The 26859-nt window shown below is 42.9% G+C and overlaps 1 protein-coding gene across 2 annotated transcripts in view; it reads left to right on the top strand.

The window, feature by feature from the left end:
- Positions 1 to 17813, top strand: part of si:dkey-288a3.2 (protein phosphatase 1 regulatory subunit 37) — a 41499-nt gene extending 23686 nt beyond the window's left edge. For both annotated transcript variants that reach the window (XM_036954638.1, XM_036954637.1), the window contains exons 9-10: positions 16968 to 17109; positions 17273 to 17813. In XM_036954638.1, coding sequence (XP_036810533.1) covers positions 16968 to 17109; positions 17273 to 17565 — 435 coding nt within the window. In that variant the 3' untranslated portion in view covers positions 17566 to 17813. The remainder of the gene's footprint in view (positions 1 to 16967; positions 17110 to 17272) is intronic.
- Positions 17814 to 26859: the final 9046 nt, after the last annotated feature.

Below are 26859 nucleotides of genomic sequence, written 5' to 3'. Positions count from 1 at the left end.
TGAAGAAGCATCCCAAATTGATGGGGGTACGTGTTCACACTTCCACTTGCCGCGGCCAACCTCGTCCTCCCTAGATCTCAGCAACCTTTGAGCACAGGTAGCAACCTTTAAGACGAGACCAGAAGGGAAGAGACAAGAGCGACAGAACAGAACAGAACAGGACAATACCAAACAAAATAAACAATGGTCAGTCACGTAGACATTCAGGAACAGGGTGCATGAGAGAGAGCGTCAGCAACAACATTATCAGTCCCCCGGATGTGCCGCACATCGAGATGGAATGCTTGTAAAAAATAAACACCATCTCATTATCCTCTGGTTAGGACACATCATGGCCCTCAAGAAGGTGAGAGGATTATGGTCGGGGTAGACCATAATAGGTACTACTCCTGATCCGACATACACCTCGAAGTGTTATAGCGCCCATATGAGTGCTAGCGCTTCTTTTTCCATGACCGAGTAGTTCAACTGATAATGGTTAAACTTTTCGGAAAATAATTTAACAGGCCTCTCAACACAAGACAAATCTGCTTGCAGCAAAACTGCACCTGCCCCCACATGACTAGCATCCACCTGCAAGGTAAATGACAAATCACCGCGAGGAGCAGCCAGCACCGGAGTTGAGGTAAGCAACCTCTTTGCATCTTCAAAAACATGTTGACAACGAGAAGACCATACATAAACAGCCTTAGCTTTCAGCAAATCTGTCAAGGGAGCGACCACAGTAGAGAAGTTCCTATAAAAACGATGGTAATAACCAATCATCCCAAGAAACTCATCAGTTCCTTTGTAGTCGTTGGTGGTGGAAAAGCATCAATAGCTACAACCTTAGCCCGAACAGGACACACTTCACTCTGCCCAACCACCTTTCCAAGGTATGTAACGGTCGCCTGAGCAAACTCGCACTTTGCCAGATTGATCGTGAGGCGACCCGCAGCTAGGCAGTCGAACAAGGCTTGAATGTTCCTCCCAAGTATCTTCATATATCACTACATCGTCCAGATAAACAGCGCACCCGGAGACAACCCTGTTCATAAGTCTCTGAAAAGTGGCAGGTTCATTACGCAGGCCGAAACTCATAATCGAATAGAAGTACAGATCAGAAGGTGTAATAAAGGCAGAGATTTCACGTTCCCTACTTATCAGTGGCACCTGCCAATAGCCCTTTAACAGGTCAAATTAGCTCACAAACTTAGCTGCTCCGACTTGATAAACGCAGTCCTCCACCCAGGGAAGAGGAAATTAATCTGGCTTAGTGACACTGTTTACCTTGTGGTAGTCCGTACAAAATCTGTTTGTCCCATCCGGTTTACTGACCAAGATACAGGGAGAAGCCCAACTGGAGAAAGAAGGCTCTGCTATATCACTCTCCAGCATGTACCTGACCTGACCTCAGCATCCAGACAATGCAGTTTCTCTGAAGAAACTCTATAGAACCGCTGATGAATGGGGTCAGCATCCCCAACGTCAATATCGTGTTTTATTAAGTTTGTACGTGTAGGTGTATCAGAAAATAAACCTGGAAATCTCTGAATCAGACCGACCATCTCTTCCCACCCATCAACAGGTAGATGAGCGAGAAGGCTGTCTAAAACATCTAATGTCTGTGAATTTTTCAATCTACCCTGCAGTATGCAATCGTGGAGACCAGGAACATCCTCCTCCCCATGCACGGACCTAGCATGACAAGAACCTAGCGAAATAACGTATCGGCCAAAAGAACAGGTTTACCGTCCTCTGTAGACTCTCACTGTTCAGCCTCAGAGGAACATACATATAGTTTTAACAGATTTACATGGCACAGTTGGTGTGCTTTTCTCCGTTCTGGAGTGCCAACTAGATAGTTGTGGTCAGTGCACTGGCGCACAACTGTATATGAACCTTGAAACTTGGCTTGAAAAGGAGAACCAACAATTGGCAACAGAGCAAGAACCTGGTCACCTGGACTAAAGTGACGAGGCTCAGTTCGCCGATCAAATATGCCCTTCATCCTCTCCTGTGAAGATGATAGCTTCTCTTTAGCCATTTCACCAGCGGTGTACAGGCGTCGAAGGAAATCACACACATAAGATAACAGGGACTGAGGGGGCTCGGGAGACTTCCTGTCATCCTGGAGCACAGATAGAAGTCCATGCACCCTATGTCCAAACACGAGGTCATTTGGACTGAAACCCGTGCTCTCCTGTGAAACCTCCCTAGCGGCTAACAGTAACCAAGGCAACCCCTCCTCCCAATCCTTATCCATCTCAGTACAATAAGCTCTCAACAAAGACTTAAGTGTTTGATGGAAACATTCCAGCGCTCCTTGACTCTGCGCGTGATAGGCGCTAGACAAATTGTGTTTAATATGGAGCTGTTGTAGAATCTGACCAAACAGATTAGAGAGGAAATTAGATCCTTGATCACTCTGAATTACCTTAGGGATTCCAAACAGGAAGATAAACTGAGTCAAAGCTTTTTAGCACAGACTTAGTCGTGATACACTGGAGAGAATAGGCAGCAGGAAACCTAGTGGTCTGACACATCACTGTGAACTACCCTTTTTAGAATGAGGCAGAGGACCAACACAGTCAATAATCAGATACTCAAAAGGTTGAGTACAGGAATAGGAAACAGTGGTACTGGTTAATAGCTTGATTAGGTTCACCAGTTAATTGACAGGTGTGACAAGATTTGATGAACTCCCATGAACTGCCATTCTCGTTAGCCAGCCCAGTGACCAGGTCGCCACTGCTCATGAAACGCATCACTGCACACGCAGAGAACACCTCTGGGGAAACTCTGCACACTCTCATCAGGAATCCCTGCAAATGACGGCTTAGCGGAAACCACTAGAGATGGAAACACGACAGGCCATACACACTCACCAGGCAAGTTATTCCCAAGGATAACGTCAATACCCTCAGTAGGCAACGAAGGACGCACCCCCACAACAACCTCACCTTTCACCAGTCCACAATCCAACATCACTTCATGCAATGGAACTGACAGAGTGTTCAAACCTATTCCCCTAATTAGAACACTATTCCCCGTATCAGTCTCAGCAGAGAAGGGTAACACAGACTCCAACACAAACGACTCAGAGGCACCTGTGTCTTAGGATCTTCACTGGCACTAGGTCGTTACTTCCTAACATAGGCACAAAACCCTCCGTAATGAAAGGTAAATAGTCTGGGTTAATATGGACTTTCACATGCCCCTGGGCATGAGACAGTGTATCAGGAGTGAACTGATGTGGGACAGCCACTGCTAAAGCCATAGGCTTAGATTTAATGTAAGCACAGGTATTACATTTACCCTTAGCCATGAGAATCGGACATTCGTTTTTCCAATGACCTGAACCTTGACAATAGTGACACTCTTGACCAAAGTCAGCTTTACCACGGGAGTCAGGCTCAACCCTAGTTGAATGAAACTCTGCCCGTGAACGAGAGTATCTCGGTGAGCGAAGCCCAAATCTTTCCGAACGCCCCCACTCACTCCGAATACGGGGCTCTGCAAAGACACTTTTGTGAGTCAAAACATACTCGTCTGCCAAAACCGCAGCTTCAGCGACAGTCTTTACTTTTTGTTCGTTAATGTGCGTGGCTATACGATCAGGGATTGTGTCCTTATTGTTCTAGCATAATCAGATCACACAGCCCTTGGAATGTCATAACTGCAGATGCGGAACACCATAGATTAAACTGTGAAGATAACTCTTGCGCAAACTCAAGATGAGTCTGTTGATCATCCCTTTTTTTTAAGTTCTAAATCGTTGGCGGTAAGCCTCAGGAACCAATTCGTAAATCTGGAACACAGCCATATTAACCTTCTCATAAATTACATTGTCGGCTACACTAAGAGCTGAGTATGCTTCCTGTGCTTTACCAGTCAACACACACTGCAACATTAAAGTGCTATCAGAATCAGGCCAAATCCTAGCGTCAGCAACACGATCAAACAACGAACAGAATGTCTCAGGGTCCTTCTCATTAAATTTTGGCAACAACCGTAAGTTCCCAACAATATAAAATGTGTCTGGGGCACGACCGAAAGAGGAGCGACCCCTAGGTAAATCTGGGTCAACTTCCCAAAGCAAACTCGCCCGAGATCTTTCCTTCCCTAACCAACTCTAACCGCTCTTGTTGCAGCTTAATTTTAGCACGCTTCAAATCCTGTTTAAATTCCAATCCCTTTTCATACTTTACATGATCATGGTCTAGCTTCTCACGATCATGTTCTAAGTTGTAACAGAAGCCGTTATTCCTGTTCTTCAAAGGACAGACCACTAGGTCTAACAGATGGGGCGGCCATTGTAACGAAACAGGGAGAAGGCGAATCCTCGGCAGAGGCTGCCCAAGTGGTAACTTCAAGAATACCACTCTCCATCAGATTGGCTTTCAATATCAACCTAACATAATTTTTTAGTTCATCACTAATTTCAACCTTGTAGTGTTCAGTGACCTTCAACAGCTGTTCTTTAGTACATAATTCTAACAGTTTCTCTGATGGAAAGTGAATGAACTCGTCTACTACGTAAGACACCATAGTCACAAGTAAATAATACTTTTTTTTTATCTTGCTTTTCCCCTCTCCTGAGCACATCAAACCGGACCACAAGAGAAATGACAATCACACTAAATGACAATCACCCTGTGCACCACAGAAGAGAGATGAGATATATATGGAGCTTCCCCAAAACCTACAATAACTCAACCCTAGTCTTCGTGAGGATTTGCGGTGGATAATTACACACTGTAGCCCGCTGGCAAGGGAAAAAAATACCCAGCACGCTGGCAGATTTCCCCAAGCCACGGATGTGTCCCAGAGACAACTGCTCAGTCCACGGACACCACACAAAAATAACAAACAAAATAACCATGCCCAAAGTATTCCAAAGTGAAACACTTCGCTAAGCCTAACCGGGGAAAAAGTAAGGCTATAGCTCCGGGTAGCACTTGTCACTACCCTACCCAATCACCCACTGAGGTACAGAGCCGATTGTACTCACCTCCTCGGACCGATGTCCCAACAGCAAGTAGAGCAAGAGTTTCCTGCCTGGGCAGGGTTCTAGAAACTAAACAATGTACTCTCTCCAACACAGAACACAACAAACTATCCACCGCAGTGGCAAGTTCACCTAACAAACAAAGGCAACCAACACGGGGCCTACCAAACCTTACAACTCAAAAGCTGTAACAAAAGTTCTCAAACATTAACTCCACATTTTCTCCCAAACACAACACACATACAGCGCCCAACGACACTAATAATAGTCCTTCATAATGCAACAAAGTTCTATACGCCAAAATGTCTAGAAACCAACCTTATGATCCCGGACAAGCCCCCACTTGTCATGAACCGGCTCAAAGTCTGTAACAAAAAGGGAGACGGCGTGGAGTTAAGGAATAACAAAAATATATTTATTAACTGAAGTAACGTGAATGCAATTAACAACAGTGTCTGTAGTCAGTAATGTAAGTGAGTGGTTGCGTGCATAAATGTGATAATGAGGGGTGTGGAAAGGTGCTAAAGCAAACACAAAATGTCCATAAAAATGCCACAACCAAAATCTAACCGTGTGTTTGCATGGAGAGTCTCCTCAATAAATGGGGAAGAGGTGTATTTATCCCGGGGCACACCCGAGCCCAAGTGTGTCCCATTTCGCTGATGACCCTCCCGGCTCCGCCCATCAAATCCTATTAAGGAAAACAAGAGCAAAGAGAAAGAATTCGGCAGACAGAGCGGGAGGGTCATCACACAATCAAGGAAAACGTTATGTCTGGCGCAAACCCAACACCTCTCACCACCCCGAGAACACCCATCCCCACAGTGAAGCATGGTGGTGGCAGCATCATGCTGTGGGGATGTTTTTGATCGTCAGGGACTGGGAAACTGTTCAGAATTAAAAGGAATGATGGATGGTGCTTAATACAGGGAAATTCCTGAGGGAATCCTCTTTTGTCTTACAGAGATTTGAGACTGGGAAGGAGGTTCACCTTCCAGCAGGACAATGACTTTAAGAATACTGCTAAAGCAACACTTGAGTGGTTTAAGGGGAAACATTTACATGTCTTGGAATGGCCTAGTCAAAGTCCAAACCTCAATCCAATTGAGAATCTGTGGTATGACCTAAAGATTGCTGTACACCAGTGGAACCCATCCAACTCCAAAGGAGCTGGAGCAGTTTTGCCTTGAAGAATGGGCAAAAATCCCAGTGGCTAGATGTGCCAAGGTAATAGAGACACACCCCAAAAGACTTGCAGCTGTAATTGCTGCAAAAGGCGGCTTTGCGGTGGGGGGAGTGAATAGTTATGCATGCTCAAGCAAGTTGTCTGTTTTTTTGTCTTGTTTGTTTCACAATAAAAAATATTTAGCATCTTCAATGTGGTAGGCGTGGTGTGTAAAGTCAAATGATACAACCCCCCTAAAAATCGATTTTAATTACAGGTTGCAAGGCAACAAAATAGGAAAAATGCCAAGGGGGTGAATACTTTTGCAAGCCACTGTATGTAGCCAAACGTTGTTGCTATTCATTCCGTTAGCTCAAAAATGGATAAATGGTTAAAAAAAGGCAGTACTACCAGCTGTACTACACCTGCACCTCTCGACAACACAAGTTGTTCTGCTTCCACAAACACATCCAATGCTAGCATCAGTAATTCGACATTTGTTGTTAGCCCAGCTAGCATGGACACTGACAGTTGTGAATCTGATGCAGCCGAAGAGCTACTGCCCCCTTACCCGGAAAGCACCGAACAATAGACAGGGACGTTGGACCATCGAAGAGGCGCAAATATGATGTGAACTACATTGATTTGGCGTTCACTTATATTGGGAGTAGTGCCTTTCCTCAGCCACAGTGTGGTATATGTGCAAAAGTACTATCTCACAACTTGATGGAACCTTCACTCTTGTGCAGACATTTAGAAACAAAACATGCCAATTTGAAAAATAAGCCACTGGAGTTTTTTGAGCGAGAATTAAGATAACTTTTGAGTAGTAAGACATGTATAAAAGCAACAGATACCATTAATAAGAAGGGTCTAGAAGCGTCTTATATGGCGAGCTACCGAGTGGCTAGGACAGGCAAGCCCCATACTATTGTGGAGGACTTAATTATTCCTGCTACCGCGTATATGGCTGGGACAATGCTGGGGGAAAGGTCAAAAAATATATACAGACAATGCCTTCATCAAACAACACTGTTTCATAACGCATCAGTGACATGGCAGGAAGTGTTTTGAAACAATTACTGCTTTGCATACAAGCCAGTGAATTATATGCATTACAGCTGGATGAGTCAACAGATGTGGCAGGCCTGGCACAGCTCCTGGTATATGTCTGTTACGTTTATGGGGGGTCAATTAATTAAGGAAGACATCCTCTTCTGCAAACCACTGTAAACCAGGACAACAGGTGAGGATATTTTTTAAGTACTGGACAGCTTCGTGACATCAAATGGACTTTGGTGGTCAAGATGTGTTGGTATCTGTACTGATGGCACAACATCTATGACAGGGTGACATAGTGGAGTGGTAACGCGCGTGCAAGCAGTTGCTCCCGACACCACTTGGGTATACTGCAGCATCTACCGAGAGGCTCTTGCTGCCAAGGGAATGCCTGACAGCAAGAAAAACATTTTGGACACTACAATGAAAATTATTAACTTTGTTAAAGCAAGGCCCCTGAACTCTCGTGTATTTTCTGCACTATGCAATGATATGGGCAAGCGACCATGTAACACTTTTACAAGGGGCAAAGTATTGACACGTTGTATTTAATTGAGAGACGGACTTACATTTTTCTTTACTGACCGCTTGCATGATGACAAGTTTCTCACAGGACTGGCCTATCTCGGTCATGTTTTTCTCGACTGAATGATCTGAATCTAGGATTACAGGGACTCTCCACAACTATATTAAATGTGTGGGACAAAATTGAGGCTATGATTAATACGTTGGAGCTCTTCTCTGTCTGCATTAACAAGGACAACACGCAGGTCTTTCCACCATTGTATGGTTTTTCATGCGCAAATGAACTGAAGCTTTTTGACAATGTCAAATGTGATATAGCGAAGCACCTGAGTGGATTGAGTGCGCAATTACGCAGGTACTTTCCCAAAACGGATGACACAAACAACTGGATTCGTTATCCCTTACATGCCCTGCCTCCGGTCCACTTACCGATATCTGAACAAGAGAGCCTCATCAATATTACAAGATGCGGTTCTGTGAAAATTTAATTTAATCAGAAGTCACTGCCATAGTTCTGGATTGGGCTGCGCTCAGAGTATCCTGCCTTGGCAAATTGTGCTGTTAAGACACAAACTTCCCACGAGCTGGGTTGTGACAAAAACTCACACCCATTCTTGTTTAATAATTGTATCGTATAGTGTGTGTGTGGCAGGCTTGATGGCAAAAAACAACATCTGAGAGTGCGCTGACCCAGGTGCTAGAGGGGGTATGCAGCTGGAGGTTTGAATGTCTGAAGGGCTACGGGACTATAAAAAGTTTGGGAACCACTGACTTAGACAATTAGATTTGCATGTTTGACAGATAACACACATTAACAAGAGTTCACCAAAATGACTTAGATCTGTTACTTCCACTGGATAGGTTTCTGAAATGGAGTGCTTGGATTTCAGAGATTCAGATGACCAACTTAACAAGATGACCAAAAAACAGTGTCAAACAATACTGTACTTCTGAAGGAAGAGAACAGTTAACCACTGCATATACATAAACAATAGATATTTTTGAAATACAAATGACTTTACAAAGTCAACTTATTGGAGGGCGCTGCCAATAAACTGCCTGGACCTCAAACCAACAAAGCCTCTCCAAACAAAACAACTGAAAATGGTGGCTTTACATAATGAACATCTTGAATATTGTCACACATTAATAAACTCACTGATGGTCAAACTCAACACATACCATTCAGGACATTAGAACACACCCCAAACGTTTCTTCAAGACTGCATGGTCACAAAATAAACAAACTGCACCTCCACCGTACAACCTACACCACCACAAATGACCTTCCAGGTATACAGCTCTCACCTGAATTCTTCTTCTTCAATGGGGTTTAACGGCAGTTGGCATTCAATGTTAATGGTGCTGTACCGCCACCAGCTGGACGGGTTATTGAATAAGAAATGTCCAAAAACATTCTGGGAACACGATGGACACTACTTACCGTTGCCACCTCCTTCTCCAGGGCCCGCCAAGAATTCAGGGGCATGTTCACCTCCACAGTTGCAGCATTTCCCTTCATCTGCTATACAATATTCTTCCCCTCTGCACACACTTTTGACACATGACCAAACCTTTTACATTTATCACACAAAATCTCATACATGGTATCACATGAATCCTAACTTTATATGAGAAGAGAGAGACTCTTCATCAAGGAATAGTAGCATGAGTGAAGTGAACTTCTTTTCTCCGTCCACCATACAGGTCAATCGATGTGCACCAACCACTCCATCGATGTCTTCAGTTATGTCCTCTGCCTTTCTTTCTTGCACCACCCCAGAAAAAAAAAACCTTGATTGGCGCCCTGCTACGAACATCCATGCAGGAAACATTCCACTCCGATATATTTTTGAGTTTTAACACACTCTTCTTCTGCTCCGCAGACCAAAAAGTAAAACAAGACCACTTCTTGTAACTCTCACCGACTCCACACTTTGTTCCGACACATTCCAGATTTTCCTGGGGATGTTAAACGGATTTACCAAGTAGCATTCATCCAAAACCCTGACTCCGACCAAAAACGAGTCTTGTGGTTTCCTATTTTCCAACATAGCTTAACTTCTCCTTTCCGCCACTGTAACCCACTCATTTTTACTTTCTGTACTATTAGCTTCACTCGATTCACTGGCAGTTTTTAAAAAAAACTCAGTTTTCGTCCTCTCCGCCATCTTCCGTCCTCTCTGCCCTCCCCAATATTTCCCCGGCCTCTTCAATATTATGTATTTTTTTTATTTTTTGTAAACCTTTATTTAACTAGGCAAGTCAGATAAGAACAAATTCTTATTTACAATTACAGCCAACCCGGACGACACTGGGACAATTGTGCTGCGCCCTATGGGACTCCCGATCATGGCCAGTTGTGCTACAGCCCGGGATCAAACCAGTTCCGTCTTGACCACTGCACCACTCAGGAGGCCTCTCATTTGAATGCGACCAAGGTGTTATTTTATAAATTTCCTACATGTCCTTCCCTAATAAGGGTGCACAGGGAAACACTGACCAAAACTTTGGTTCCTGGCCTGTCACACAATATTCTTCAGTTACAATATTGTAACCGATTGAGGTTTAGGTGAGGGTTATGGTGATGCACATCTAACGTGGGACTCCTGTTAAAGAGCAGGCGGAGGCAGAGATGCAGTTCAGTTTAAGAGTCTTTATAGATTCAGGAGATTATACATGACAGGGAATGATTGACAGTTGACATGAGACTCATCTTGAATTGAGACTTGGTTGGCTTTGTATTGAATATGGTTTATCTAAAAGGAGACACCGATAATAACTGGCATAAACAGTAATGAACATACATAGTTAATCAGCTGTTAATGGCAATAATCAATGACAATGTGCAAATGAAATGGGCATATAAATGGGTAAAGCTATGCATAAATGTATAGCAGCAGTTAAAAATGAATTGCTAGAAAGGGGGTACAATTGCATGCGGCATGGTAGGCCGAAGCTATAGCGGGCTAATTTATCAATGGCTACATAGCATAGCATGGCAAGCAAACAAAATATAAAATAAACAAAAGGAACAAGCGTAATTGGGTCGCTGAGCTATGATCCACCGGGTCAGATAAGACTGGAGGTGTGGCGTAAGGGGGGCGTGGCTTTCACAACCAATGAGAGTATTTTCGCACGCATTTTTAATTAACATTATTTAAATATTATAACAAAGTGGTAACTATCCCAACATTGGATGTGCATAGGCACTTAACTCTTAAGGATCCCTTCACCCCCCTTCCCGCTCGGATCCCGTTAACGGGATTGATTTGACAACATCCAGTGAAATTACAGTGCGCCAAATTCAAAAACAGAAATACTCATAAGAATTAATTTAACATACAAGTGTTATACATCAAAATACAGCTTAACTTCTTGTTAATCCAGCCACAGTGTCAGATTTCAAAAAGGCTTTACGGCGAAAGCAGACCATACGATTATCTGAGGACAGCACCCCCCATACAAACACAGGAAAATCACATTTCAACCAGGCAGGTGCTAAACAAAAATCAGAAATAACGATATAATTCATGCCTTATCTTTGAAAATCTTCTTCCGTTGGCACTCCAAAATGTCCATAAACATCACAAACGGTCCTTTTGTTCGATAAATTCCTTCATTATATCCCCAAAATGTCCATTTATTTGGCGCATTTGATTCAGAAATACACCGGTTCCAACTCGTCTACAAAGTATCTAATAATTACCTGTAAACTTGGTCCAAACATTTCAAACAACGTTCCTAATCCAAATTTATGTATCCAAAAACTTAAATAATCAATCAAATTTAAGACGGGAAATACTGTGCTCAATACCGGACAAAAACAAAGTGAAGCGCGTTCCAGGTCGTGCGCTCCAAAAGACTTGAGTCCCTTTGTGTGACACATGGAAAGAACAGGGCTACTTCTTAATTTCTCAATGGAAAAACATCAACCAATGTCTAAAGACTGTTGACATCTAGTGGAAGCCTCAATCCAACGAAACTACACTTCCGTTACACTTCCCAAGTCACATGCTTGAGCTAATTAGCACATGCGGTCGCCTCGTCATCTGTCTGTTTTCCGTAAAAAACAAGCACTGTAACATGGAGATATGGCCGTGTGGGTATACTAACCTGATAAGATGTGTATCAATTAAACCTTTTGTTATTTAAAAAAAAAAGATTTCTCAATGATATTTAAGATAAGGTCCTTATGCTTCCAAAACCGTACCACAAGCAACGCGTGTTATGTTTAGATTTAGAATAAGGACTCTTAACAAAACTCCCTCGTACAGAAGGTGCCTTCGTCCAATGACTTATGTGTAATTTAATGGAACTGAGAGTCATGATCAAGGGATAGGAATTCTGTACAAAGATTAAAAACCAACTGGCAGTTCCTTTTGGGTTTACCAGTATAAATCAACAATTATCAGACAACCAGTAATACATACCCAGATAGTGGCTCGCTCCACTCAGGCAATCATAAATATGGTAGGTATTTCAAATGATCCTCTTTGATGATATGTGACTTAAAGTCCTAAGTATTTATGATTGAGTAGAGCAAGCCCCTATCTGGGTATGTATTATTGGTTGTCTGATAATTGTTGATGATTTATAATGGTAGAGCTGGTTACTGTGCTCTGTGACGTGGATGCGGGGGAGGGCAGTATGAGTGTTTGCACTCAGGCTAGAATGGAAGGTGACCGGTGTGTGGGAGAAGAAAATATCTGTAGAGTTCAAAAGTTACTCGCACTGAAAACCATGAAAAAGGCATAACCCTAGGAAGCCGAGATTCAAAAAATAATGCACTTAATTTTATCCATGCTCAAAAGAAAACAAAAGGTGAAAGTGCAAGGTGCGGAAAAAACAAAAAACGAAGCATATGTTTCAGCCTTATGCCTTCATCAGTGCTGCACAAACAAATTAGGAAGACAAGTACTTAAGGAGACACACCTGCTGTGCGTAACAGGCGCAACAGGTGCAAGCGGATAGTTGATTAGATACTGGAGAATAGGGAGTCAATAAATATTAACAAGGAATATGTAGAAGAATATAGAAAATGGGCAATTCAAATGTCACATATAATTTGAAAAAGGCTAGGCTACAAAACAATATCAGAAGCAATAGATATAAAATACTCAAGTAGGCTAAACATCTCAGAGTGCTTGGGGGGGACTACTGGTGCTCATCCATATTGTGGCGGCTTGAGAAACATGGTCAATGGCAGAACTTAAGATCAGTCACAGCATGATTAGCCTCCTGAAAATGTCTAGCCACTGGTAATTTCAGGTCATTTCTTCAGATGGCACTGCTGTGCTCGTTGATGCGTAACCGTAGTTGTCTGCGCGTAATGGCAGTATATTGCAGGCCACATGGCAGTACTGTAGATACACTACATTGTTAGATCCACAGGTAATACATCTATTGATAGTGTACCCATCTGTATGGTCACGTGAGGACAGCGAGCACTCGTGGCAGGTGTGACCTCTATATAACTTTATGGCAAAGTATTTACTGTATGGGCAGGTTCGAGGGCACCTTCTTTCAATCTGGGTCCTTCACCCAGACAGAGTCGTTGAGCACAACAAACAACAACCACCAGTATGTGTAATTGAAATGGGAGTACAAGCCTTTTATCTTACAAAAAAAGGATAAGACGAGGACGCCCAAGCCATTGTTTGTTTTATAGAGTTGATATTGGCCTGCGAAATGCTAACAGCTCATTCAAACAGCCATTTTGAGTGTATTGATCTTTTCTCTTTGATACTTGTGTTAATGGTCACATGTTAATAATTGTTGCTCTTTTTGTGCATGGTCTTTGTTATGCTAACTAGGCCTGCTTTATGGCTATACTTTCTACTTCTGATAGCCTTATATTGTTTATTTGCTTGTCGTGCTATACAGCCATTGATAAATGAGCCTGCTATAGCTTCGGCCTACCATGCTGCATGCTATTGTAACCCTTTCTGGCCATTCATTGTTAACTGCTGCTATATTTAAATAGTTTTACCCATTAAATGCTGCTATTAACAGCTGATTAATTATGTATGTTCATTGCTGGTTTTGCCTGTTATTATTTACACCTTTCTCTATCTCCTTTTATTTAAACCATACTCCAGACAAATCCAGCCAAGTCTCAATTCAAAACGAGTCTCATGTCAATCATTCCCTTCCATGTATCATCTCCAGTACCTGAATCTATAAAGACTCTTAAATTGAACTGCATCTCTGCCTCTGCCTGCTCTTTAACAGGAGTCCCACAGTAGGTGGGCATCACCATAACCCTCACCTCAACCTCAATCGGTTACAATCTTGTAACTGAAGAATATTGTGTGACAGGCCAGGAACCAAAGTTGTGTCAGTGTTTCCCTGTGCACCCTTGTTAGGGGAGGACATGCAGGGTGGGGTGGGGGATACGGCGTGGCATCAATTGCTTTTTATTCCTGTGAGCAACTATTTTGTGACCTTGCGGTCTTGAAGAAAATGTTTGGTGTGGTCTATTATGAATGGTATGTGTTGAGTTTGACCATCAGTGAGTTTATTCATGTGACAACATTCAAGATGTTCATTATGTAAAGCCACTGAAATGTCCTTTTTGTTTTCAATTGGTTTGTTTGGAGAGGCTTTTCTGGTTTGAGGTTGATGCAGTTTATTGGCAGCACCCTCTAATTAGGTGATTTCTAAAATATCTATTACTAATGTAAATGCAGTGGTTAACTGTTCTGTAATTTCTACAATCTGAAGTACAGTATTGTTTGTCACTATCACTGATCATCTAAATGAACAATTATCAGACAACCAGTAATACATATTTAAAAAGAAACTTGGTCAGCTGAATCGCTGTGAAAGTATTGTTGTATTTCAGAAAGCTATCTAGTATAAGTAACAGATATAAGTAATGTTGGTGTTCTCTTGTTAATGTGTTTCTAAAAAACAAACCCATCCTCTGTTTTAATCAACTTTGCTTGTTCTTTATATCTAGTTCTGTACTGTTTCCCTTTAATGGGCCTAGAATCTGTCTAATGTTTTAGATTGTTACAATTGTAATAAATGTTTTATATTTTTGCTAAGGTTGTTGCATTGCTCAGAATGTTGACCCAACTCAATAAGTGGCCTGTCACCAACCTGTCTTATGTTCTGGTTGAGGTGATCCACTCATTATACAGTACCTGTCGTTGTCTGGTGGTTCTGCAATTTTAGCTAACCCTAGTCAGCAGGTGTTACTACAGTCATGTCTTCAAAAACACTACAGTGAATACTATAGTGTATATACATTTAGACCATAGTATACCTTAGTATTTGGGGGGGGGGGGGGTCGGCTGTGAATGTCTCAAATATTTGAACTAGGACCACAATGGAATTAATTACTTAATTAATTTACTTTGTTCTCGACAAATCTCTAAATGCATTGTATCCACGTTTGTGGTTGTATTGTGTTTTTAAATATATTTTGACGATCAATCAAGGGATACTACAGTGTGGAGTATAGTATTCTACAAAATTCTATAGTTGGCACACCACGATCTAGGGGGAACCTCAGGAAATCCCCGGTATGAGCTCCCTAGGGACATACTGTTCAAATCAAAATGGCATTGTTAAAGCTAGCTAGCAGTCCAATCTGAAAATTCTCAATTAAGTACTACAGATAAGTGATAATGCCCGACAAGCCGGTGTTTGGAGGAAATATTGACACAGGTGTTAGGGCAATATATCCTACAAATACTGGCCCTGAGGGCATTATCACTTTTATACAACAGGTTACCAACCTCTTCAAATAATGATTGACGTATTTTCATGAATGTTATTTTGATTTATTTATTCATACTATTTCCTCCTTCCACAAGATATTGTCCCAAAACAAATCTTGGGTTGATACCCAAGCCGGCTGGTCGTTGTTTCTTTCGGTTCGGTTGCTGAAGACGCGACCCAGTCGTTCAGTCATTTTGTTCTGTATCTATGGACACGACCCAGTCGTTTGTTCTAAATGTTACATTGCCATACTGGCGGGCAACGTTCTTAAACAAATGCAAATGAAGCTACTTTGCTGTTATTCTGGCTAGCCGTAGTTGTTAGCCATAGTTGCCTAGCTAGCAAGCAAGGGTTAAGCTGTTTTCTAATGACATTTATTTGGATACATCCATAACAATGAGCTAAAGAGGTGCGATTTCTCCTGGCATAGAACATGCGCTCACTCGTCAGGACACTGTTGTTCAGAGGAGTTAGCCAACAACAAAGCTAACACAATCACTTCAAACTGAAGCTGGAGAGATTAGCTGTACTTTGTTTCATTTGACCTTTCTTCAATTTACATTTCTTTGTATATATCCATAAAAATGATGCCAGCTGATTCATGATTTCGATTGGGTGAGAAACATTTCCTGCCTGTCTGTCTCATCGAGACTCCCGAGACATTCATTACTATGGTACAGCTGGAGATCGAATTTGAATATTGAAACAATGTTGCAAATGTCAGAGAGACAGCAAGGTTTACACAAATCTCTGCTGTTGAAAGCTAAATGTTAGTCTGAAAGAAATGTGAGATGATGTATAGATTATTTTTATAGTGAAGATCAAGATTCATAAATTTCCTGGCTGGGCTGATGAGACAGAGGATTGAGCAGCCAGATGGAACAGAGTAAATAGGCATTTTAACGTCATAGATTTAGCTGGTGGTAACTTGTGGAAAAGACACTGGTTGGAATGCGGTTTTAACCAATCAGCATTCAGGATTAGACCCACCCGTTGTATAATGTATAGTATTCTACACAGTATACTACAACATTCTAAAGTAAGCACTACACGATCAAGGAAACTACAACGTGTAGTATGGTATTCTCCAGCATACTACAAAATTCTACAGTCAGCACTACACAATCGAGGGATACTACAACATGGAGTATAGGATTCTACACTGTACTATAGTTTACTATATAATTCTATAGTGAGTACTATAGTGAACTGTAGCATTTGTTTTATGTGGGCAAGAAGAGATTAAACATCCTGTAACAGATTCATAAACACCATAAACAACTTGCTGCAAAATATCAAAAAATGTAGCTGAATGTGCAGATTTATTGTCCCTGCTTCACTAGTTGTTGTTCTATAAGAATGTCAGAATTGTTGTATTTTATTGGATGTTATATTCAGGTAGAGGATATAGGCTATGTGCCAAACGGTGCACTATATAGAGAATTCGGGACGCACACAGAGTATGATCTCTGGCCTTGTGTTTGTGCTGTGTTCCAGCCTGTCCTAAAGACTCTGGAGACATTGAACCTGGGGGAGAATAACCTGCAGAACAGAGGTATCCACACACTGAGGGAATCTCTGATGATGAACCACTCACTTTTGCAGCTAGGCCTGGAACACACACACTTCACTTGTGAAGGTACTCACCTTTCACACAGTCGTCACTCATGTTATTTTGTGTGTTTGCTATCTCTTCATACTACTGTGTTACTATAAATGTGTGTGTGTGTGTGTGTGTGTGTGTGTGTGTGTCTGTGTGTGTGTGTGTCTGTCTGTGTGTGTGTGTGTGTGTGTGTGTGTAGGTGCTGTAGCTTTGGCTGAGTTCCTAGCTGAGAGCCGTCAGATCCAGCGCCTGGACGTGCGTGAGAACGAAGTCAGGGCTGGAGGTCTCATGGCCCTCTCTCTGGCCTTACGAATCAACCACAGCCTCACCTCACTAGACCTGGACCACACACCCAAACAGGAACAGGTACATCAGTCTCAAGCAGAGCTGAGGAGAACAATGCTGCCACAACTTAAATATGAGTACTTTAATCCACAGTCGTTAGTTGGTCATGTTAAAGTTCACAATTGGAAGTCAGATAAAGACAACTAAAAAGTAATCCATGGTGGTATGTCAGTGTTGCCTTTTTCTCCTCTGTGTGTGTCTGTGAAGGCCTGAGGAGAACTATTCTGCCACTACCTTAATACAGGCCCCTGCTGGATTCACAAAATAATTACCCACACTTGCCATCTGTTTGTCATGATTTTATCTCAGCTAACTTATTTGCATATTAAAGCATTAATTAAAATCTCCAAGGAACGGAATTCTTACTTTAAAATTAACTCCAATGGCTTCGTGTGGATGGGGCTCTAAAACCTGTTTTATTTTAGTGTTTGCAGTTTTATTTTGGTGTTTACTCCTTTAATTCAAATTCTATTACATTTCTTCCCCGGTGACAGAAGTCAACTGGATATACAGTATATGCCTGTTTATGTGGGGGGGAAATGGGAAGCTATTATTTGAAATGATGATAGGTTAACGTACTGTGCATACTGTGAATGTGTACCTATACCAGACCAGGTACTGTATCAATTTTAATGGGGACAGAAATAAATTCCTTGTTGGAGAAAAGCATTTCATGCCTAGCATCAGACACACAGCCTTATGATTAACATTTCTGTTGTGGAGACAGGAGTTACTGTGGTTTCAGTCCGGGATGTTTAAGGCATGGTAATAAGGAATATTTTTGCGCTGTGCCGTCGTAAGGTTTGGTGTCACACAGCTGGGATTTGTCTTGGCGGTCGTGCTGATCCAGGTGGGAAGAGTGACGATTGTATTAAAAAGCAAATCTTTCCATCAGAAAGCAGCGGGGGGCCAGATCAAGTGTTCCTCACTCAGTCCCGCTGTATTCCCCGGGTCGCAAAGAAAATGTGAAAATGTCATTTTTCGAAAGGAAAATGACTGGGTATGTGTGTGGGAGTGTATGTGTGTCTGTAAAAGAGTGGGCGTGTGACGCCGTTGGTCTGCCCGTATGTGGTGCGTGTGTGGCTATGTGTGTGTGGTTCAATTGTGGATGCGCATATTTAAAAGACAAAAAGGTGGCGGGGCCTGGGACTCGGAGGGATGGGAGGAAATCTGGGTCCTTTGCATCTTTGTTTACAAGCGTCAGATTTTTCATGTCTGTTGCCACACTGCTCCATTTGATCATTGGCCTGTTTGCTGTTAATTATTAATTATTTACCCATCTAAAATATTCATTGAGCCAGCAGCCTTATGAAAAGCAACATTCAGAGCGTGTAGTTATCTGGAGCTGCTGCTTCCCTGCCTGAAAGGCTGCAAGGTGAAGAGAGACTGTTTATCCTGCTTATCAACCTGCCTAATAAACAAACTACATGGGCTGCGTACCAAATTGTCACCCTTTGCCCTATGTTGTGCGCTATATAAGAAATAGGGTGCCATTTTGGACACAGACACCTCTTCACCGACAATATTTAGCAGCTGCCTCTTAATCGCTAGTTTGATGTGTGGATATTTTGTTTGTTGGTCCATAACCCGTGTGGCTCAGTTGGTAGAGCATGGCGCTTGCAACACCAGGGTTTTGGCTTCGATTCCCACGGGGGACCAGTCTGCGAAAATTTATGCATTCACTACTATAAGTTGCTCTGGATGAGAGCATATGATGTAAATGTAGAATGGCTCTGGCCCTACAGTTGAGGGGTACAGTGAGGAAGTTGAATATGTAGACTAGGTTGTCATTGTGAAGGTGTAGTTCCCTACAAAGAGTGATAATTAGGTTGCTTGAGTTGGGCCTCTGTGGGGAAATGATACAGAGTGGAGGACACAGCCTTTTGGAAGCTGTTTTAGAAAGCTGTGTGTTGGAAAGTTATTTTGTTGCTTTGTGTGATGGCATTGGGGCGTTGGTAGAGGGGTACAGGTGTGAAGGGAGGAGGATGTGGAGGGGGTCTCTGGGGAGCTGTTTTAGGGGGGCTCTTTATCACACAGGGGTGCAGTAAGAAAGGGAGGAGGAAGCAGTCATTGGGGAAGATGTTTTTTGGGGGCCCCTCTCCTTTGGCTTGGTCAGTCTCGGTGGCTGGTTGTTTGACGGCTGGGATGGGACAACCTGTCCATGCATGTAGTCAGCACTCAGGTTCAGGCTCAGAGGGGTGATGGGCTGCATCATCATAGGCAGAGCCAGCCCAGCGCTCCAGAGACCACAGCAGAGGTCGCGTCCCACATGGCATATTCCCTACGGGCCCTGGTTAAAAGTAGTGCACTAAATAAGGAAAAGGGTGCCATTTGGGACACAGACTTACGCCACCCGACCCACCCAGAACCACAGAGATGATGCCTCAGAGATGGAGCCCTCACACAGAGAGCGAACTGGCATTCAGACCCTCCCTGCTTTTCACCGCATTGCTGCAATAAGAGAGGCACGGAGGCTTTAACAAGGACTTCTGACTTCTGCATATTACCCTAACTCAACAACTATCAAAAGACTACTCTGACCCCTTTTTCGGACATTGCTATAATCACAAAGGCGTCTACTGCTGAACTCCAACTGTAACCATCACCATTAGAGCTGCTAGTAGTGCATCAGAGGATAGAGCCTCTCAAACAGAAAATGAACCAGTGTCTCTCAAACACAAACACAACAACAAACTCGTAGCTCGCTGCACTCCTGATGTATTTTCAGGGAAAAATAGGCATATTTGCCAGCTGTGTAATTTACTGCTGCTCTCATTTGCATATTAAAGCCTTAATTAGCCCCTCTGAGCGTGTGTGTGTGTGTGTTTTGGGGTGGGGGGTGGAGGGGGGGGTAGTGTAATCATCGGACGTGTAGTCACGGGGGAGGACGATGTGTTTGTGTCCGGGGGGAGGTGGAGAAGGGGGGGAGTGGGCCCGTGTGGGAGGGATCCGGGAACGGGCCAGAACAGAGGCAGACTGCACAGTCGTAGTCTTCTGGGGGTCTCTGTTGACCATGTACTGTGTGCCGTATCCCTTTGTTCCCCCTGCTGCTCTAGGGGGGGGAGGAAGGAGGGGGAGGGTGCTGTATGTATGAAGCAGGGGTTGCGTTGCGCCGTTTCGGAGCTCTTTCCGGGCCCTTTGATGTGTCACACTTGGTCTATCTTGCTATCATTTTAATGGCTCCTCCTCTCCTCTCCAACACTTCTCAGCAGTCAGAGGTGTGACCCACACGTTCACAGGAAGTACAGAGGGCTGTTTTTTTGGTTGTGGAAGACAGAGAGATGGAGAGGAGAAAGCAGGTGTTGGGAAAGAGGGTGGCAATATGCATGAGAAAACAAACTCAAGTGCACATTTGGTCTTTTCAAGGCTGGCACGAGGGTGTTCTAGTTAATTGATTAGCTCTTATAAGTTTTCCTGCTCCCTCCTCCCCAGATGTTATCATATGTGTATGGTTATTATGAGGTCATGAACTACATAAACTCAGCATAAAAAGAAACGTCCCTTTTTCAGGACCCTGTCTTTCAAAGATAATTCGTAAAAATCCAAATAACTTCACAGATCTTCGTTGTTAAGGGTTTAAACACTGTTTCCCATGCTTGTTCAATGAACCATAAACACTTAATGAACATGCACCTGTGGAACGGTCGTTAAGACACTAACAGCTTACAGACGGTAGGCAATTAAGGTCACAGTTATGAAAACTTAGGACACTAAAGAGGCCTTTCTACTGACTCTGAAAAACACCAAAATAAAGATGCCCAGGGTCCTTGCTCATCTGCGTGAACGTGCCTTAGGCATGCTGCAAGGAGGCATGAGGACTGCAGATGTCGCCAGGGCAATAAATTGCAATGTCCGTACTGTGAGATGCCGAAGAAAGCGCTACAGGGAGACAGGACGGACAGCTGATCGTCCTCACAGTGGCCAGACTGCGTGTAACAAGACCTGCACAGGATCAGTACATCCGAACATCACACCTGCGGAACAGGTACAGGATGACAACAACAACTGCCAAAGTTACACCAGGAACGCACAATCCCTCCATCAGTGCTCATACTGTCCGCAATAGGCTGAGAGAGGCTGGACTGAGGGCTTGTAGGTCTGTTGTAAGGCAGGTCCTCACCAGACATCACTGCCAACAACGTCGCCTATGGGCACAAACCCACCGTCGCTGGACCAGACAGGACTGGCTATAAGTGCTCTTCACTGATGAGTTGCTGTTTTGTCTCATCAGGGGTGATGGTCGGATTCATTGTTTATCGTCAAAGGAATGAGCGTTACATTGAGGCCTGTACTCTGGAGCGGGATCGATTTGGAGGTGGAAGGTCCGTCATGGTCTGGGGCGGTGTGTCACAGCATCATTGGACTGAGCTTGTTGTCATTGCAGACAATCTCAACGCTGTACGTTACAGGGAAGATATCCTCCTCTCTCATGTGGTACCCTTCCTGCAGGCTCATCCTGACTTGACCCTCCAGCATGACAATGCCACCAGCCATAATGCTCGTTCTGTGCGTGATTTCCTGCAAGACAGGATTGTCAGTTTTGTACCATGGCCAGTGAAGAGGCCGGATCTCAATCCCATTGAGCACGTCTGGGTGAGGGCTAGGGCTATTCCCCCCAGAAATGTCCGGGAACTTGCAGGTGCATTGGTGGAAGAGTGGGGTCACATCTCACAGCAAGAATTGGAAAATCTGGTGCAGTCCATGAGGAGGAGATGCACTGCAGTACTGGTGGCCACACTAAATACTGACTGTTACTTTTGATTTTGACCAGCCCCCTTTGTTCAGGGACACATTATTCAATTTCTGTTAGTCACATGTCTGTGGAACTTTTTCAGTTTATGTCTCATACAAATATTTACACATTAAGTTTGCTGAAAATAAACGCAGTTGACAGTGAGAGGACGTTTTCTGAGTTTACATAGGGGCTATGCAATACATACAGTACCAGTGTATGGACACACCTACTCATTCAAGGGTTTTTCTTTATTTTTTACTATTTTCTACTTTGTAGATCAAAACTATGAAATAACACATATGGAATCATGTAGTAACAAAAAAATCCAAATATATTTTATATTCTTCAAAGTTGCCACCCTTTGCCTTGATGACGGCTTTGCGCACTCTTGGCATTCTCTCAATCAGCGTCATGAGGTAGTCAGATGGAATGCATTTAATTTAACAGGTGTGCCCTGTTAAGAGTTAATTTAATTTAAGAGTTCATTTAATTTAAGAGTTCATTTAATTTAACAGGTATGCCTTGTTAAGAGTTAATTGTGGAATTAATGTGTTTGAGCCAATCGGTTGTGTTGTGACAAGGTAGAGGTGTTATACAGATGATAGCCCTATTTGGTAAAAGTTCATATTATGGCAAAAACAGCTCAAATAAGCAAAGAGAAACGACAGTCCATCATTACTTTAAGACATGAAGGTCAGTCAATCCGGAAAATGTCAAGAACTTTGAACGTTTCTTCAAGTGCAGGCGCAAAACCCATCAAGCGCTATGATGAAACTGGCTCTAATGAGGGTTCATCAGAATTACCAGCCTCAGAAATTGCAGCCCAAATAAATGTTTCACAGAGTTCAAGTAACAGACACAACTCAACATCAACTGAATCAGGCCTTCATGGTCGAATTGCTGCTAAAAAACCAACAGCTAAAAGACAGCAATAAGAAGAAGAGACTTGCTTGGGCCAAGAAACACGAGCAATGGACATTAGACCGGTGGAAATCTTTCCTTCGGTCAGATGAGTCCAAATTGGAGATTTTTGGATCCAAACGCCATGTCTTTGTGAGACGCAGGTTTCCAGGTGAAACTGGTTGAGAGAATGCCAAGAGTGTGCAAAGCTGTCATCAAGGCAAAGGGTGGTTAATTTGAAGAATATAACATATATTTTAATTTGTTTAAGACTTTTTTGGTTCTACATGATTCCATACGTGTTATTTCATAATTTTGATGTCCTCACTATTATTCTACAATGTAGAAAATAGTAAAAATAAAGAAAAACCCTTGAATGAGTTGCTGTGTCAAACTTTTAACTGGTACTGTATGTTTCAAACTGAACTGTCAAAGTGTCATATAGCTTTGACTCTCACAAGTCATAGAGTTCCCTTAACTGTCCTAACCCAAGTGCATTCAAACACACGTGGTTCATTTATTCAAACAGTGTTTTTATAATGACCAAAAACACCGAAGCTCTGCAATTTATATCATACCGCTCTTCGTTAGAGGGGGATTTACTGTGTATATACAGTACACTACCATTCAAAGGTTTGGTGTCACTTAGAAATGCCCTTGTTTTTGAAAGAAATGCACATTTTTGGTTAAAATATCATCAAATTAATCAGAACTACAGTGTAGACATTGTTAATGTTGTAAATGACTTGTAGCTGGAAAGTCTTCCAAGAAGGCCAGCATCCCAAAGTCGCCTCTTCAGTGTTGACGTTGAGACTGGTGTTTTGCCGGTACTATTTAATGAAGCTGCCATTTGGTGACTTGTGAGGCGTCTGTTTCTCAAACTAGACACTCTAACGTACTTGTCCTCTTGCTCAGTTGTGCACCGGGGCCTCCCACTCCTCTTCCTATTCTGGTTAGAGGCAGTTGTTCTGTGAAGGGAGTAGTACACAGCGTTATGTGAGATCTTCAGTTTCTTGGCAATTTCTCGCATGGAATAGCCATCATTTCTCAGAACAAGAATAGACTGACGAGTTTCAGAAGAAATTACTTTGTTTCTGGCCATTTTGAGCCTGTAATTGAACCCACAAATGCCAATGCTCCAGATACTCAACTAGTCTAAAGAAGGTCAGTTTTATTGCTTCTTTAATCAGGACAACAGTTTTCAGCTGTGCTAACATAATTGCAAAAGGGTTTTCTAATGATCAATTAGACTTTTAAAATGATAAACTTAGATTAGCTAACACAATGTGCCATTGGAACACAGGAGAGATGGTTGCTGATAATGGGCCTCTGTACGCCTATGTAGATATTCTATAAGTGTGTGTGTGTGTGTGTGTGTGTGTGTGTGTGTGTGTGTGTGTGTGTGTGTGTGTGTGTGTGTGTGTGTGTGTGTGTGTGTGTGTGTGTGCGTGCGTGTGTGTGTGTGTGTGTGTGTGGGTAAATGTATATATATATATATATATATATATATATATATATATATATATATATATATATATATATATATATATATATATAGTTGAAGTCGGAAGTTTACATACACCTTAGCCAAATACATTTAAACTAAGTTTTTCACAATTTCTGATATTTAATCCTAGTTAAAATTTCCTGTCGTAGGTCAGGTAGGGTCACCACTTTATTTTAAGAACGTGACGTGTCAGAATAATAGTAGAGATAATTATTTATTTAATCTTTAATTTCCTTCATCATATTCCCAGTGGGTCAGAAGTTTACATACACTAAATTAGTATTTGGTAGCATTGCCTTTGAATTGTTTATCTTGGGTCAAACGAAACGTACCCGAAACGGGTAGCCTTCCACAAGCTTCCCACAATAAATTGGGATTTTGGCCCATTCCTCCTGACATAGCTGGTGTAAATGAGTCAGGTTTATAGGCCTCCTTGCTCGCACATGCTTTTTCAGTTCTGCCCACAAATGTTCTATAGGACTGAGGTCAGGGCTTTGTGATGGCTACTCCAATACCTTGACTTTGTTGTCCTTAAGCCATTTTGCCACAACTTTGGAAGTATGCTTGGGATCATTGTCCATTTGGAAGACCCATTTGCTAATTCCTGACTGATGTCTTGTGATGTTGCTTCAATATATCCACATCATTTTCCTTCCTCATGATACCATCTATTTTGTGAAGTGCACCAGTCCCTCCTGCAGCAAAGCACCTCCACAACATGATGCTGCCACCCCCGTGCCTCACGGTTGGGATGGTGTTCCCTGGCTTGCAAGCCTCTCCCTTTATCCTCCTTCTATTTTTGTTTCATCAGACCAGAGGACATTTCTCCAAAAAGTACGATCTTTGTCCCCATGTGCAGTTGCAAATCGTAGTCTGGCTTTTTTATGGCGGTTTTGGAGCAGTGGCCTCTTCCTTGTTGAGCGGCTTTTCAGGCTATGTCGATATAGGACTCGTTTTACTGTGAATATAGATACTTTTGTAGCTGTTTCCTCCAGCATCTTCACAAGGTCCTTTGCTGTTGTTCTGCGATTGATTTGCCCTTTTCGCACCAAAGTACATTAATCTCTAAGAGACCGGACGCATCTCCTTCCTGAGCGGAATGACGGCTGCGTGGTCCCATGATGTTTATACTTGCGTACTATTGTTTGTACAGATGAACGTGGTACCTTCAGGCGTTTGGAAATTGCTCCCAAGAATGAACCATATTTGTGGAGGTCTACAATTATTTATATATATATATAAAATATATATGCGATGCATAAGTAGGGGTGTCGGATGGTAGCGCCTCTGTGGGCATGTCCTGGTGCTCCACGCTCAAATGCCCCCGAGTCACCAGTCACCCATCGTAGAGCCCAGAGAGCCTGACGCCCGCTCATCTGAATACCATGAAGCTCTCTGTCTAGCTCTCGATCGCGCTCGCTTGCTCTCTCCTCAATTTCATCAGGATCTCACCATCCACTGAGAACCAAACCATCCTTTTTACTTTCAAATGGCTGCTGCCTGCCTTCCCAGCTGCTGAGAAGGAAGAAATTGGCCGGTCCACGCCGGCTGGGGAGGATTTGCGTATAAATATGGATAATTTAATTTCTTCATTTCAGTCACTTGCCCCAGCGAGGGTGAGTGCTCTACCACAACCACCCCGCTCTTCGTCCATACGATGTCCCCCTGTCTGATCGTCTGTTAGGGACAGGAGCAGCCGGGGACATTGGTGGTTGGCCGATGGAGCCGGGGAGGAGAGACACTCTTAACAGCTGAGAGGACATAAGTTGAGACACTTTCCCTAGGGTGGAAGACGAGAGGAGAGTGGGAGAGGAGTAGTAGGTGAGGGAGAGAGGAGAGTGAGGGAGGGGAGATGAGTTGGCAGGCTCTGTGGCTTTTCCCTCCCTCTCTCTCTCTCCTCAGACCCCCCTGGAGTGGTGACAATCCCCCACACTTCCTCCAGGTCTCCTTCACCTTTAGCTCTGCTAGAATGGTCTGTCTGATAACAGATCAATACCCAGCCCTTATGATCAGCACTTAACATGTAGTGTCCCAGTCTGCATCAACCAATTTGTTTATGAAGATTTAACTGAATTATTGTTAAAAACAGGACACGGACTCTGAGAGCCATGCAGCGATGATTAAATGCACCCAAATTGCACCCTATTCCCTATGTAGAGCACTACTTTTGAACAAGGTCTTTTCTTTCTTTCTGTCCTTTCTTTCTGTTCTTTGTTTCTTTTGAAAAATCACTTTCAAATTCTCTGTAAATTATGCAATTGTTTGACACACATGGACTGGAGTACGGTGCTGTATACTG

The sequence above is a fragment of the Oncorhynchus mykiss genome, chromosome 19 (genome assembly GCF_013265735.2).
Source record: "Oncorhynchus mykiss isolate Arlee chromosome 19, USDA_OmykA_1.1, whole genome shotgun sequence".
In the NCBI taxonomy this organism is placed as follows: domain Eukaryota; kingdom Metazoa; phylum Chordata; class Actinopteri; order Salmoniformes; family Salmonidae; genus Oncorhynchus; species Oncorhynchus mykiss.
This window is presented reverse-complemented; position numbering and strand designations above follow the sequence as displayed.